This window comes from Stenella coeruleoalba (genome assembly GCF_951394435.1).
Source record: "Stenella coeruleoalba genome assembly, chromosome: X".
NCBI classification, from domain to species: domain Eukaryota; kingdom Metazoa; phylum Chordata; class Mammalia; order Artiodactyla; family Delphinidae; genus Stenella; species Stenella coeruleoalba.
This window is the reverse complement of record NC_137152.1, coordinates 113625309-113640804: the sequence shown is the minus strand read 5'-3', so window position 1 is coordinate 113640804 and position 15496 is coordinate 113625309. Positions and strand designations below refer to the sequence as shown.

Genomic DNA, 15496 nt, shown 5'->3' with positions numbered 1-15496 from the left:
ACCAAAAAGATTTAACTTCAGAAAAAGGAACTTTTTATATCCCTAAGAAAAAGGACCACCACCAGGAATGCCATCTTTGATCTCAGGCTCTCAATTGTTGGCTTAATATTCCTAAAAAGAGCATTAAATTGACTCAATAGCAAGTATTACCTGCCCAACCATCATAGCACTTTACCCCATCACATAATCACCAAAATGACTATTTTAAAAAAGAAAACTCACAGGCTAATATGTACACCTTGCAGTTTCTTTCTAGAAATTAGATGCATGGTACAGTGGAGCAAAAATGGAAAACTCCAGATTTCACAAAAATATAAAGTTTTTCATTTTGATAACATGTAATTGAACTGGCAAACAAAACAAAACAAAAACGGTTAAAGCAAACAACCAACCAAACAATAAAGGATAAAAGTATCCTATAACCAAGCAAACACCTGTTAGTCCTTCCCCTTTAAGACTTTTAAATAAGGTCACATTTATTCAGTCAACAAACATTTATTAAGCACCAGCAACTGAGCCAGATGCTAAGAAATATAACTGTGAACAAGATAAACCAAGCTCCCGCTTGACCGGATACTTCTGCATTAAACGGTCTTGCTAACTACTACATTATACTTGTTCTCTGCTAGTATTATATTTTTGGGAAAGTCAGAATCATAACGATGCCTGTCCTGGTATACTTTTAAAGTTTCTTTGTGGCAAACTGATAGAACTCTTTGTTTAACTTAGAGAAGGAAGAGACAGTCTCAAGAACCCTTTTGACGAGCAAGTTGATGGCCGAGCAATATGGTGGCTGGCGACCCACGAGGTGGTTTAGATCAGTTTAGATCATTCGGTTGCGCTTGTGGGTTGGGGAGTCTGTGTCGCCATCACCACACTGGGCCGAGGTGCGCTTGCGGGTCCCCCCACTGTCCAGGTGGAGGGCCACTTCTTCGGAGTCGATGGGGTTCGAGTTGTCCTCGAGGAAGCTACTTCTTCGGTGGCCGTCGCCGGCCACACCGCTGCCTTGAGGCGGGGAGCCGGGCGCTCCAGATTGCACGCTGATGCTGGCCATGGCACCGCTGAGGCCGTGCAGGGCGATGGCCTCGTGGAACGGCTGCAGGTCAACGTCCACCGACGAGCCGGATTCGGTGGCCGCGGCCTGGCTGGGGGCCCCGGCGGGTGGCTTCGGGGGCGCCCTCGGGGTGCGCGGCGGCAGAGTCGCGGGGGGCACCTTGCCACACAGGAAGCTAATCAGATCTTCTCGAAGGATGGTGCTCCGGCCCTTTTTCACCCATTCCAGCACATCTTTGACGCGACGATGGTTGCCAACCTGGACGCCCAGGTCAAAACTTCGTTGGTGGGCATCCCCGCTCTCTTTGTAGAGGCTGGTCACAGCCATGGCCGCACTCTGGAAGGGGTCCCACAAGGAGAGTCCTGGCTGTTGGCACCCCGTATCCTTGTAGAGCTGGGCCACAGCGGTAGCTGAGTTCTGGAAGAGGTGCCACAGCTTCTGCTTCTCGCTCTTGAGCCCCGCCGCCTCAGGGGTCGCCTCCTCCTGCATATCGGGGTGCAACTCCTCTTCCTGCTCTGCCTCGGCCAGGCACTGGCGCTCCCACTTAGAGAACCAGTGCTCCTCGCCCTCGGCCTCGCCCTCCTTCGGCTGCTCCTCCATCCTCCTTCTTCTGGCCGCTCCTCTCCGCTACAGCCGCCTCCTCCTCCGCCTACTCTTGCTCCTCCACCTCCACCTCACCTCCTGCTCCGAGCTCCCCTCCTCCTTCTGCAGCCGCCGCCGGCGCCTCAGCAGCCTCAGCCACCGCCACCTCCTCCGCGTGCGCCGGCGGGCGGGAGAGCGGGCGGCGGGGCTCGGAGGCCAACTGTTCCGGCGCGCGCCGCCCGCGGCCCTGGTGCACGCCCCGCCCCGCCCCGCCCCGCCCCGCCCCGCCCGGCCCGGCCCGGCCCCCGGCTACGGCGCGGAGATAACTCCGCAGCCGCGGGCGCCGCCTCACTGCCCCCTTCCGGCCCTGCGGTCCGCTCCTACGGCCCCCCAACGGCGCCGCGGCCTCCCCGCAGCTGCCGCGGCCGCTCGGTCGCCGCCGCCGCGGCCCCGCAGCTCGGTCCCAACCCCCGCTCCGCCGCGGCTGCCGCTCTGGGAACTCGGAGGGGGGCCGGCTGGAGCGCTGCCTCAACGCGGCGCCTGCCTACCGCTTGGCCCCCTTTTCACACATTTTTGAGACTTGTCGGCTTCATCCAATGAGCTGATCAAATTTTACATCCTATGTTGCCAGAGAGGATTATGGGGCAACTTCATGGTGTCGATCACATCCAGGGCGCCGATCCGGGAAGGCCGGGGGTTAGAGTGGAAAGAGCACGGCCCTCGTGAATAGGCAGGCAGTCTGAATCCCAGCAATGCCCCCCACACAGTAGGTGCCCAGGAAAAGTGTTTTCCGTGGATCGTAGCAGTAATTTTGTAAAGGAAAAAAAAATCACATCAGTCATTTCCCCCCCGGCCCCCCCTCCCCCGCTTTTCGGGCCTCAGTTTCCCCAAGTGCCCAACAAGGTTGTTGGATTAGGTCTCCGGAAAGCACTTCCAGTCGTGATCTAGAACTTTACTGCTGTCCCTGTAAAGCGCCTCTTCCAGGCTAGTTGCATACTTATCAAATTCTAAGAGTTACGGTCAGAAATGGCATTGATTTTTTTCCCCTCATATTCTTTCAAGGTTTTTTGTCATAAAAAAGAAATGGGTTGGGGGGTTTTATTTGTGGTTTACTTTCAATTACTGAAAATTCCAGGATGAAGAAGTAAGAGGAAAGAAAACAGGAAAATGAAATCCCAAACGCGGGATTTTCTGCTCCAGTGTAAAATTCAGTGCCTTTTAGGAAAGAAAAAAAAAAAAAGTTTACCTAATTTACAACACTCCAAAAATTCTAGCTACTTAAAACACCATAAGAATACCAAAATTGAGCTAAAACTGTATGTGATACTGAAGTCTTTTCCTTGGGTTCAGTTACAACCCCTTGTAATGATGCAGTCCTTTTTTCATTGCAGACAATTCCAGATCAAACTGTGTTAAGAAAAATCACTAAGCTAAGAATAACAGCAAAAATAGGAGGAACCAAAGTAATTTTTTTTAATTTTAGAAAAAAAGTTTTGCAATTTTTGTTGTAGAATATTTGCTAAGTCTCCAGAAAGCCTTCCAAAGATAAAGGAAGCTAAATCTTCTAGCAAAATATGCTTAATAATTCCCAAATATGAAAATTAGTATATAAAAATGATATAAACATTAAGCTTCATCTTTCTTGAAAGATATACATGTTTCTAAGTTAAATATAAAAGAGAAGAAGAAGAAGAAGAAGAAGAAGAAGAAGAAGAAGAAGAAGAAGAAGAAGAAGAAGAAGAAGAAGAAGAAGGGATTGTGCCCTTTCTCTGCAAACCGGGCTTTTTCACGATTCATTAAACCCTTTTTCCATACGTGTAATTGGACTCTTCTCATTTACATAAACGAGGGATGAGGCAAAAGACCTAAGATCAGCCCAAAAAGGAGGAATACGTTTCTCATTCTCCTATGTTAAAAAAAAATTGTAGAAGAAAACTCCCAAGAAGGCAGAGCCTTCTCCCCCCACTGCCCTACACACACCCACATATACCAGCCCTGAAACAGTTCATGGTCAAGGAGATAGCAGGTTTGCTAGAGCTTTAAGATTGCCCTGTACATGGTGCCTCACAGTTATTATAAGAGGCACATGCTTTTATTTTATCTTCTCTAAGTAAAAATCTTGGACCGAAATGACCGACAGTAGGACACCATATCTTATTTTCTCCCCTCATTTGTGATTGGGTTAAAAACCAAGAAGAAAGACTGCACTGTCTGAAAGAGAACAACCCTCTGCTTGGGCTTGAGTTGCCTGGCTGGTATCCTCCATTCATTTGGTTTCAGCACCTGATTAATTAGTTAATTAGTACTTAGAGCTGACTAGCCCCGGTCGGCAATTTTCCTGCCCTGCATGGTGAAATGTTGAATCCAGCATTGAAATTTCTGTGTCGCACACCCTAATTATTATCACCCCACTACTTTTTAAACCATTGCACCAAAGTATTATAATAGACAGAGCCAGACAACTGTGTGGGAATATGTTCTTTCTGAGAAATAATGGTAGACTTAATCAATATTTTTCACTGTTGCCCTTAACACATTTAAATAAAACAACTGAACGGGAAAAATTCTAATTCAATTAGCCTCCAACTCCTTCCATAGAGAAAATGATTTTATACGAGAGAGAATTCAGAAAAATCACACCAAAAGTTTTTAATGTTTTATCAGTGCCTCTGATTGCAAAGAGTGTGTTTACAAGATAACCTATCTGAGGTTTTTCTCCTATAAACGTCTAAAATGTGAGGAATTTAAAAAAAAGAATAGAAAATGGAAACCAAACCAAACCAAAAAAAAGATCATCTTAACTAGCTGTAAGGAAATGATGCTATCTGTGTGTGTTTCGATGGAAGTACTTTTGATGTTTAAAATACTGACACAGTTTAGGAATGAGTTTTCTATAGGAAAAAAATATTCCTTGGCCACTGCCCCATTCTTCCATGAATCTGATGTCATAGCTAAGGTTAAATATCAAGTAGGGAAAATTAGTTTTAGGAAATAAGTTAGGACACAAACCTAGGAGTCTAATTTTTGGCAGTTCTCAATGTACCATTACTAAAAAGGGACCCAGTGTGTCAATGATTTTCAATATTACTGGTAGCTATTTTCACCTGAAGCAATCCTTACATATCAGTATTTGGTTGCCTGTAATTGTAAGAGCTGAATGGCACACAAAACTGGATACACAACCACACAGATCAGTACATGGGTCGGGCTGAAAGCAAAAGTAAACACCAACCTTAAGAAATGAAAGAAGTTAAAAGATAAGTGTTAAGGACCTTATTCTTTTTGGAGAATAAAACAAGATTTAGTAGCTTTCCACTTAATTTAAATGAAAAGAATCACTACCTTACATATTGCAGTGATAATGTAATGGGGAAAGAAAACAAAAAAGTCTTTGTACAAATGACACCTCCTATAGTTGTTGTGAAGAAACTTTTCCCCTTGGTATCTGCTAACAAATTCTAATTAATGCTGCACATTCCTTTACTGAAATCATTTAATGCGTAACAAGGGGGGTAAAAAGAAATGCTGAATACTCGTGATTGCCCTGTTAGAATTATGGGAGTGAAAGCCTGGGGCCCCAAACTTACTGTCTATTAAAGCCAAGCTTTGAAAAAGAAATGCAACCTACAAAAGCTGTCAATCTCCCTTGCCCCTAAAGCCTGGGTTCACATGGATTCAAGTGACAGCCCTCCTCCCCCATGCACAATACATCAATCTGTCTCTCCCACAAGCACCCACAGCCCATTGTGCTGGCCGCAGGTGCCTATTATGGCACCCATGGCTGCCTCCCACAGCTCCGCCCCTGAGAAACAGGAACTGCAGACAATGGAGCCCTGTGGGAAGACAGAGGTGGGTGTTGGGAGGGATAACAGACAGATGGTAAAGGGTGTAGGGTAGTAAGGTAGTTTCAAAACAAATGCCAAACATTCAAAATTATTGCTTTCGTGTGTCTCCCCTTCTGAATTGCCTTTGCTTCAATCACCATCTGCCATAATTGTAAAAACACTTACCTGTTATAATGAATATTTGTCCCCTTTTTGGGTAGCTGTGGAGGGGACAACCTTCAATATTCTACTCCTCCTGTTTAGCTCTCTAGGTTTCTCAAGGTCACAGACTGGGGAGTTTCAGCTAAGCGACACCACAAGACAATATAGGGGAGAGAAATAATATTTATAATTTTTTGCAAGGTTTGTCATTTCCCTCTGAGATTAGTTTTGGGCTCCTTAAAGGGCAAGGGTTATAAAAACCTGTTACTTTGGGTAATATATTTGTGAAATCAAAGTACTATAAGACTTCTTACAAATGTCAAATCAGGCACGTGGAAATTCTTAGGCCATTTCTTTTCTGGCAAGGAGTCACATAAAAGGAGACGAGATGGATTTATAACTTTCTTTTCTTTTAGATGTTGGGGGTAGGAGTTTATTAATTAATTTATTTATTTTTGCTGTGTTGGATCTTCATTTCTGTGCGTAGGGCTTTCTCTAGTTGTAGCAAGCGGGGGCCACTCTTCATCACGGTGCGCGGGCCTCTCACTATCGCGGCCTCTCTTGTTGCGGAGCACAGGCTCCAGATGCGCAGGCTCAGTAGTTGTGGCTCACGGGCCCAGTTGCTCCGCGGCATGTGGGACCCTCCCAGACCAGGGCTCGAACCCGTGTCCCCTGCATTAGCAGGCAGATTCTCAACCACTGCGCCACCAGGGAAGCCCCAAGGTGGATTTAATAATAAAAGTACTGGGGCTTCCCTGGTGGCAAAGTTAAGAATCCGCCTGCCGATGCAGGGGACACGGGGTGGAGCCCTGGTGCAGGAAGATCCCACATGTCGCGGAGCAGCTATGCCTGTGCGCCACAACTACTGAGCCTGCACGCCTCGAGGCCGCGAGCCACAACAAGAGAAGCCACCGCAATGAGAAGCCCGCGCACCACAACTAAGAGTAGCCCCCGCTCACCACAACTAGAGAAAAGCCCGCGGGCAGCAACAAAGACACAAAGCAGCCAAAAATAAAAATAAATTAAATAAATTTATTTTTTTAAAAATGTACTGCACTTTTCTGATGCAGCCTCTTTTCCTATTTCCAAGCATGTTAACAATAAATAAATAAAATTTTTAAAAAAATTACTGAATACCATCACATCGAGCGCCACTATCAGAAAAAGCACATTTTAAAGATTTTATTTCATAAAATGTCACTTGTCTATGGTGTTTTTAACCTTCTGAGTTATGGACTAATTAAGAAGCAATAAATGGAAGAATTAAAATATATTCCCCCAGCACATATGTTCGTTCAAGTAATTTGATTTAGTTGCTTTTGCCCTTAATTTATCATCCCAATATACCACCTTATTCCTGTTTACAAGATGATTTGTCATAAATCAAAACCAAGCTAACAATAATTTCATCACTACTACTACTACCTGTCTCAAACAAAAAGCAACCAAGAAAAGTCTGGCACAATTGTAAGTCATGGTCAAGAGGACTGGTGACTTGTTGGGATGAGGGTACTGCCAAAATAATGCCAGGGACTAAAACCAGCCAGTTTTCCTGAAGCCAACAAGAGGGTCTTAGTTTGCTGTCAAAAACTACAAACTAGGCTTTAACTAGGGACTGTCAGGGATCCAAGTGAGCTCCTGGCCAGGGAGAGCTTAATTAGCAGAGTTGGTTTGGGTTTTTAAATTACACAAGAAAAACAACCAATACGGTATGAAAGCATACAGTGGTCTAATGTAGCACAAAATTCACTATTCCATTGTGTGTGTGTGTGTAGTGATTTTGCACATTTCATCAACAATTTAAACTTAGATTTTAAACATTATTTTTATGCCCATTACTAGGACATGTTTCTTTTGTTTTCTTCTTATACATCCTTTTAGAGATTTTAATGTATTTATCTCCAAATACAAATATGCATGCTCCCTTTTTTATATAAACAGCAACATACTACATATACTTTTTTTTTAACCTGAGATATCTTGGGATCAGTCCATATCAGAACATTAAGAGCTACTAGGGCATACTTCTTAAATGTGAATAGTTTTGAGTCATATTTGGTATTTGTAAAAGTTAAGACTCTAGTTCAACAATGGAAAAGTATGCCATTTCAATATGAACAAAGCCATTTGGAGGCTACTCTTATTTTTCCTAACAATGATTGAACTAGGCATTCCATTTCAAATGCTCAGAAATTAGTACAGCTCACTCCAATTATCCATCTAAATGGGAGCCAGAGAAAATGTGGAGGAGACAGCCACAGGTAACCATAGATACAACCTTTGTTTGAGATGCTTACACGGAAAAACTTTTAAGATATTTATTGGTAGGGTTTGTGAATTGTTTCTATAGCATCCAAAATGCTCAGAGTTCAAAAGAAATTGTTAAGGTTTCCCACTAGACCCACAGTCCATTAGTCATACTTCTAGTATCTCACAAAAAATGACCTTGCTTAATTGATCTAACTGATTAAAAGATGCCAGGTTTTAGCTGTAAAATTAGTTGACAACACAGTCCCTTTACCTGTGCTCCAACACCAACTTCTTTTACTTCTAGATATCTTCCATGAGGCTCTTGAGTCTATCCATTTAAAAATTAACAGTTTGTTTGTTAAATCCAAGATTTTATTGTCAGACAAACCTCAATTCTAATCCTGTTTCTGGAGCTTGAAAGTGGTGTGATTTAACTTTTCTGATACTAAGTGTTCTCTAAAATAGGGATAATAACAGTACCTACCTCACAGGTTTGTTGTAAAGATTAAATGAGACCATGCATTCACTCTTAAAACAATGCCTAGAAACAACCCAATCCAAAAATGGGCAGAAGACCTAAATAGACATTTCTCCAAAGAAGATATACAGATTGCCAACAAACACATGAAAGGATTCTCAACATCACTAATCATTAGAGAAATGCAAATCAAAACTGCAATGAGGTATCACCTCACACCGGTCAGAATGGCCATCATCAAAAAATCTAGAAACAATAAATGCTGGAGAGGGTGTGGAGAAAAAGGAACCCTCTGGCACTGTTGGTGGGAATGTAAATTGATACAGCCACTATGGAGAACAGTATGGAGGTTCCTTAAAAAACTGAAAATAGAACTACCATACGACCCAGCAATCCCACTACTGGGCATATACCCTGAGAAAACCATAATTCAAAAAGAGTCATGTACCACAATGTTCATTGCAGCTCTGTTTACAGTAGCCAGGACATGGAAGCAACCTAAGTGTCCATCAACAGATGAATGGATAAAGAAGATGTGGCACATATATATGATGGAATATTACTCAGCCATAAAAAGAAATGAAATTGAGTTATTTGTAGTGAGGTGGATGGACCTAGAGTCTGTCATACAGAGTGAAGTAAGTCAGAAAGAGAAAAACAAATACCGTATGCTAAGACATATATATGGAAACTAAAAAAAAAAAGGTTCTGAAGAACCTAGGGGCAGGACAGGAAGAAAGACGCAGATGTAGAGAATGGACTTGAGGACACGAGGAGGGGGAAGGGTAAGCTGGGACAAAGTGAGAGAGTGGCATGGACATATATACACTACCAAATGTCAAATAGATAGCTAGTGGGAAGCAGCCGCATAGCACAGGGAGATCAGCTCGGTGCTTTGTGAGCACCTAGAGGCATGGGATAGGGAGAGTGGGAGGGAGACGCAAGAGGGAAGAGATATGGGAACATATGTATATGTATAACTGATTCACTTTGTTATAAAGCAGAAACTAACACACCATTGTAAAGCAATTATACACCAATAAAGATGTTAAAAAATAATAAAAAATAAAAATATAGTAATAAAACTGTCCATAAATGGGAGACTGGTTAAATAAACATAGTATACCCCTACAAGGGGATATCGTGCTGTTGTGAAAAAGAATGAAGTAGATCTGTATGTGAAATTTGGAACAATCTCCCAAAAATATTAATATGTGGAAGAAAAGAAGTAGTAAGGAACAAGATAACGTAAAGGGTATACTACTAGTTGTGTGTGTGTGTGTGTGTGTGTGTGTGCATAATCTGAATGGAAACATCCAGAATAATGTTTGACCAAATATCTGGGCACCATGGTCCAGCCAAGTTGACACACATAAAATTAACCATCACAGTGGGCATGTATGCGCAGAGAAGCATATTTAAGGTCAGTGATTACTTAATAATTTAGAAATCAGACGAATATACACTGGATAATATCCACGGTATTTGAAAATGTACCAAATTTACCATCACTTTTGAAAACTAAACTCTAATACCTTTTCCTAATCTGTCTTCTATTCCCTTAGAAAAATTAAAGCACCAATAAACTATCTTTTATCTGTTCCCTCAAAGTAACTTAAATCCCAAATTATACATAAAGCTTTTTTCCTGTTCTGCTCCATCCAGCTAGAGGGGCCTCACTAAAGTGCATGCCTGCAGTCTGGGACCTCGTTCCCTGGAACTGGTATAGATTCTTCAACATCTTCCAAATTCTATTGCTTTAACCCCCAATTTTTCCATCTTTCCAAAGTTCCAACGAGCTAGCAAACCACAGAGAATGTAGTAGCACGAGTTCCACATCCACAAAACTTTGACCAAATGCCATGGTCAAATATACTTGCTGATATTCCTTACAATTAGGCATCATTTCTCAACAACAGCAGAATTTCCACTTATAGTCTAGGTCCAGAGGGTTGTTAACAAATGGAGACGACAGAACGTTACCTCAGTAAAGTGCAAGTATAGCGAGAAAACAGAAGAATTACAAACAAACAAAAAGAAACGAAAAAAACAAGGACAGTTTTTGAAAGAAATGGAGCTGAACAACTCAATATCCACAGGAGAAAATTTGGGGACTTTGCAGTAGGCAAAGATTTCTTAGTACTTAAAAGAAAAAAATTGATTAATTAGACTTCATCAAAATTTACAACTTCTGCTATTGAAAAGTTATTATTAAGAAAATAAAGGGACTTCCCCTGGTGGTCCAGTGGCTAAGACTCCACACTCCCAATGCAGGGGGCCTGGGTTCAATCCCTGGTCAGGGAACTAGATCCCACATGCCGCAACTAAATATCCCGCATTCCGCAACTAAAAGGTCCCACATGCCGCAACAAAGACCCCCAGCAGCCAAATAAATAAATAAATATTTAAAAAATAAATTAATTAATTTAAAAAAAAAAAGAAAAAGGCAAGCCACCGACAGGGAGAAAAATTATTTGCAATACATCTGACATGTATTCAGAATATATAAATATCTCCTATCATTCAATAAGAAGACAAACGACTCATTTAAGAAATTGGCAAAATGTGTTTACTATGGTGTTGATAAGTTGTATTCCTTGAATCTGTTTATGAAGTGTGTTAAAACATAAGGGTTATATTTTTATGGCCAACTCAAAAATAAATTTAAAGCTAGAAAATTTTTTAAAAATTGGCAAAATGTTTGAACTGACATTTGACAAAAGAAAGTATATGAATGGCTAATAAGCACATGAAAAGATACTGAAGATCATTAGTCATAAAGAAAATGTGAATTAGAACCACAATGATATATCACTATATACCTACTCAAATGGCTAATGTTACAAAGATTGACATCATATGTCGGCAAAGATACGGAGCATAGGATCTCTCATAGAAATTACTGGTGGGAATCCAAAGTGGTTCCAACCACTCTGGAAAACAGTATGGCAGGACATTATATATACTATACATTATAAAATTAAACAGGCGCTAACATATAACCCAGCAATTCCACTTCTTGGTATCAATACCCAAAAGAACTGAAAATATATGTCCAGAAAAGACATATACTCCAAAGTTCTAGCAGCATTATTCATAATAGTCCCAAACTGGAAACAATTCAAATGTGTATCAACTGATAAACAGATAACAAACTATGCAGTTAAAAGGAGCAAACCACTGATAGACCCAACAACATGGATAAATCTCCAAAATATTGTGGTAAGTGAAAGAAGTCAAACACAAAAGAGTACAGTGGCAGAAAGCAAAGCAGTGGATGCTTGAGGTCAGGGGTCTTGGAAGAGCATAAAAGGGCACAAGGAAATCTTTTAGGGTCACAGAACTGTCTTGTAACTTGATTATGGTGGTGGTTATATGACTTTATACAATTACTAAAATTCATCCAACTATACACTTAAAATGGGTGAATCTTATTGTATCTAAATTGCAGCTCAATAAAGTTGGAAATTCTCTAAAACGGAAAGATTGTATGGTTTCCTCTTCACCAAAGGGCCAACCAGTCCATGCTAGTTGTCCAGAGTCCACTTCGGAGAAATCTGCCAAGTGGGCAATCATATCAGAAAGCTACCACATTTGGGGTACTGGGAATCCATAACCCATGCAGACTACTTCCTTCTTAGAGGATGGCATGTGGAACTTTCCTTTCTTCTAAACTTTAGCCACCTGAGACAGTGCCACTTCCAGTCTCTAGGTCTTTTTTGAGGCTTCCTTCCTCCCATCAGAGTCTGAGCTATATATATTTAAGCTCCTAATTTCCCTTTCCATTTTTCCTTCCACCTCTGTGTTCCCCACATCTCAGTCACAAACCCTTTATAAGCTCTACCCAGGAATACAGCTCCCGTTTTCACTTGTTAGCATGATCCTCTACATTTATAACATTTATACATCTCCCCCCAACCTCATGCTTTTTAATTCCTTTGCCCTCTCCTATTCCTATCACAGTTCAAATCTTCTTCTCTACCACCTCTTTGAGGAGGTGGGAGGAGAGAGACAAAATCTCTTGAAGGATAGCGTGTGTGGCCTAAACCCCCCACAAGTTGTTCTCCCAGGTAACCTAATGGGCTTAAACATTAAACAGTCCTATGAGGCCACCATTACCCTGATACTAAAGCCAGACAAAGATACCACACAGGGCCTCCCTGGTGGCACAGTGGTTAAGAACCTGCCTGCCAATGCAAGGGACACAGATTCAAGCCCTGACCCGGGAAGATCCCACATACCGTGGAGCAACTAAGCCCATGCGCCACAACTACTGAGCCTGCGCTCAAGAACCCACAAGCCACAACTACTGAAGCCTGCACGCCTAGAGCCTGTTCTCCACAACAAGAGAAGCCACTGCAATGAGAAGTCCATGCACCACAACAAAGGGTAGCCCCCGCTCACCGCAACTAGAGAAAGCCTGTGTGCAGCAACAAAGACCCAACATAGCCAAAAATAAAAATAAAGAAAGAAAGAAATAAGATACCACACAAAAAGAAATTTACAGGCCAATATAACTGATGAACATAGATGCAAAAGATAGCCAAAGCAATCTAGAGAAAGAAAAACGGAGCTGGGGGAATCACACTCTGTGACTTCAGACTATACTACAAAGCTACAGTAATCAAAACAGTGTCATACTGGCACAAAAACAGACACATAGATCAATGGAACAGGATAGAGAGCCCAGAAATAAACCCACACACTTATGGTCAATTAATCTACGACAAAGAAGGAAAGAATATACAATGGAGAAAAGACAGTCTCTTCAATAAGTGATGCTGGGAAAATTGGACAGCTACATGTAAAAGAATGAAATTAGAACACTCCCTAACACCATATACAAAAATAAACTCAAAATGGATTAAAGATCTAAATGTAAGACCGGATACTATAAAACCTCTAATGGAAAACATAGGCAGAACACTCTTTGACATAAATCACAGCAATATTTTTTTGGATCCATCTCCTAGACTAATGGAAACAAAAGCAAAAATAAATAAATGGGACCTAATTAAACTTAAAAGCTATTGCACAACAAAGGAAACTATAAACAAAATGAAAAGACAACCTACGAAGTGGGAGAAAATATTTGCAAATGATACAACTGACAGTGGCTTCATTTCCAAAACATACAAACAGCTTATACAGCTCAATATCAAAAAAAAAAAAGAATGACAAAAATGGGCAGAAGACTTAAATAGACATTTCTCCAAAGAAGACATACAGATGGCCAACAGGCACATGAAAAGATGCTCAACATCGCTAATTATTAGAGAAATGCAAATCAAAACTACAGTGAGCTATCACCTCACACCCATCATCGGAATGGCCATCATCAAATAGTCTACAAATAATAAATGCTGGAGAGGGTGTGGAGGAAAAGGAACCCTCCTACACTGTTGGTGGGCATATAAATTGGTGCAACCACTATGGAGAACAGTATGGAGGTTCCTTAAAAAAACTGAAAATAGAGTTACCATATGATCCAGCAATCCCGCTTCTGGGCATATACCTGGAAAAGATGAAAACTCTAATTTGCAAAGATACATGCACCCCAATGTTCATAGCAGCACTATTTACAATAGCCAAGAGAGGGAAGCAATACAAGTGCCCATCAACAGATGATTGGCTTAATAAGATGTGGTGTATATAGACATAGATATAGATATTTAGATATATAGATATATTCAATGAAATATTACTCAGCCATAAAAAAGAATGAAATATTGCCATCTTCAATATTTGCAACGTGGACGGACCTAGAGATTATCATATTTAGTGAAGTAAGTCAGACAGAGAAAGACAAATACTATATGATATCACTTATATGTGAAATTGAAAAAATAATATAAATGAATTTATTTACAAAACAGAAACAGACCCACAGAGTTAGAGAACGAACTTATGGTTACCAAAGGGGATAGCGGGGGTGGGATAAATTGGGAATCTGGGATTAACAGATACACACTACTATACATAAAATAAACAATAAGGACCTACTGTATAGCACAGGGAACTATACTCAATATCTTGTAATAACCTATAATGGAAAAGAATCTGAAAAAAATGTATGTATATAAGTATGTATAACTCAATCACTTTGCTGTACACCTGGATCATTGTAAGTCAACTATACTTCAATTGAAAAGAAAAACATTAAACAATCCAGCCCCAAGAATGTAATTGCAACTTGGAGGAGGAAAATGTCATTGGAGGCTTAGAGAAGTCCAACAAGCTTCTTCACATAGTGACCTCTCCAATCCTGGTGTCCACTTGGGACCAATTAGATGGGACATTCATCCTCACAAGGCTTTACATATGTATCTTTGATGATGCCCCTGGAGGCTTCTGAAGTGCATCGGGAGTTTACTTCAATGAAGTTCACACTAAATGAAGAGAACCCCATTCAATTTTCTGTCTCAAATTACACTCAGCTGTGCTGTTCAACTGAGCACACTAGACAAGGTCAGAAGATGTGCACCCGAAAATAATATGAGGACTGCTTATCAGATTGGCACTGCCAAAGGGTGGGCTTTATTGAGTGACCTTTCATTCATTCCTCACATATTTACTGAGTGCCTATCTAGGTTCTGGAAAGACCCGTGAAAGTGATCATGGGCTGTTGCATCAGCCAGACCTGGGTTCAAACATCTGCTCTCCATGGACCAGCTCTGTGTACTTGGCCAACTTCACCTTGGTCTCTTTATCAGGAAAGGGGGGATGGAAATCCTACCAACTTCATGGGATGCTGGTGGGGATGAAATGTGAGGATGAGAGTGGCTCTCTAACACGGCTGAGCACAGTGTCTGGCACCTAGTAAACGCTCCATAGATATCAGCCATTGTTAGCCAAGAGTCCCGCCCTGCAGCACTGCTTGTGACCATAGGATGTTATAGGCAGAGGGAGCCCAGGATCCCTGCAGAGTCACACTTGGCCACTTTCTAACTGGCCAGCAATCCTGGGGCACAGGTAAGAGAAGCTTGAGGGGAAAGGATGCTCAGAGCCCAATCTCCAGGACCTCTCATCTGCTCCGGGAAGAACTAGGTATCAGCCAAGGATCCTGTGGGCAAGCAGAACACCGAACGGGCCAGGGTTGAGGCACCTGGGCACCAGAAAGCCTGGTTTTTGAACGTAAGTAACAGG

General features: G+C 41.7%; 1 protein-coding gene across 1 annotated transcript; it reads right to left on the bottom strand.

The window, feature by feature from the left end:
• Positions 1 to 379: 379 nt before the first annotated feature.
• HAPSTR2 (HUWE1 associated protein modifying stress responses 2) lies at positions 380 to 1697 on the bottom strand. The gene has a single exon (XM_079911387.1). It carries the CDS (start codon positions 1652 to 1654, stop codon positions 824 to 826), a length of 831 nt encoding a protein of 276 aa, XP_079767513.1. The 5' UTR covers positions 1655 to 1697; the 3' UTR covers positions 380 to 823.
• Positions 1698 to 15496: the final 13799 nt, after the last annotated feature.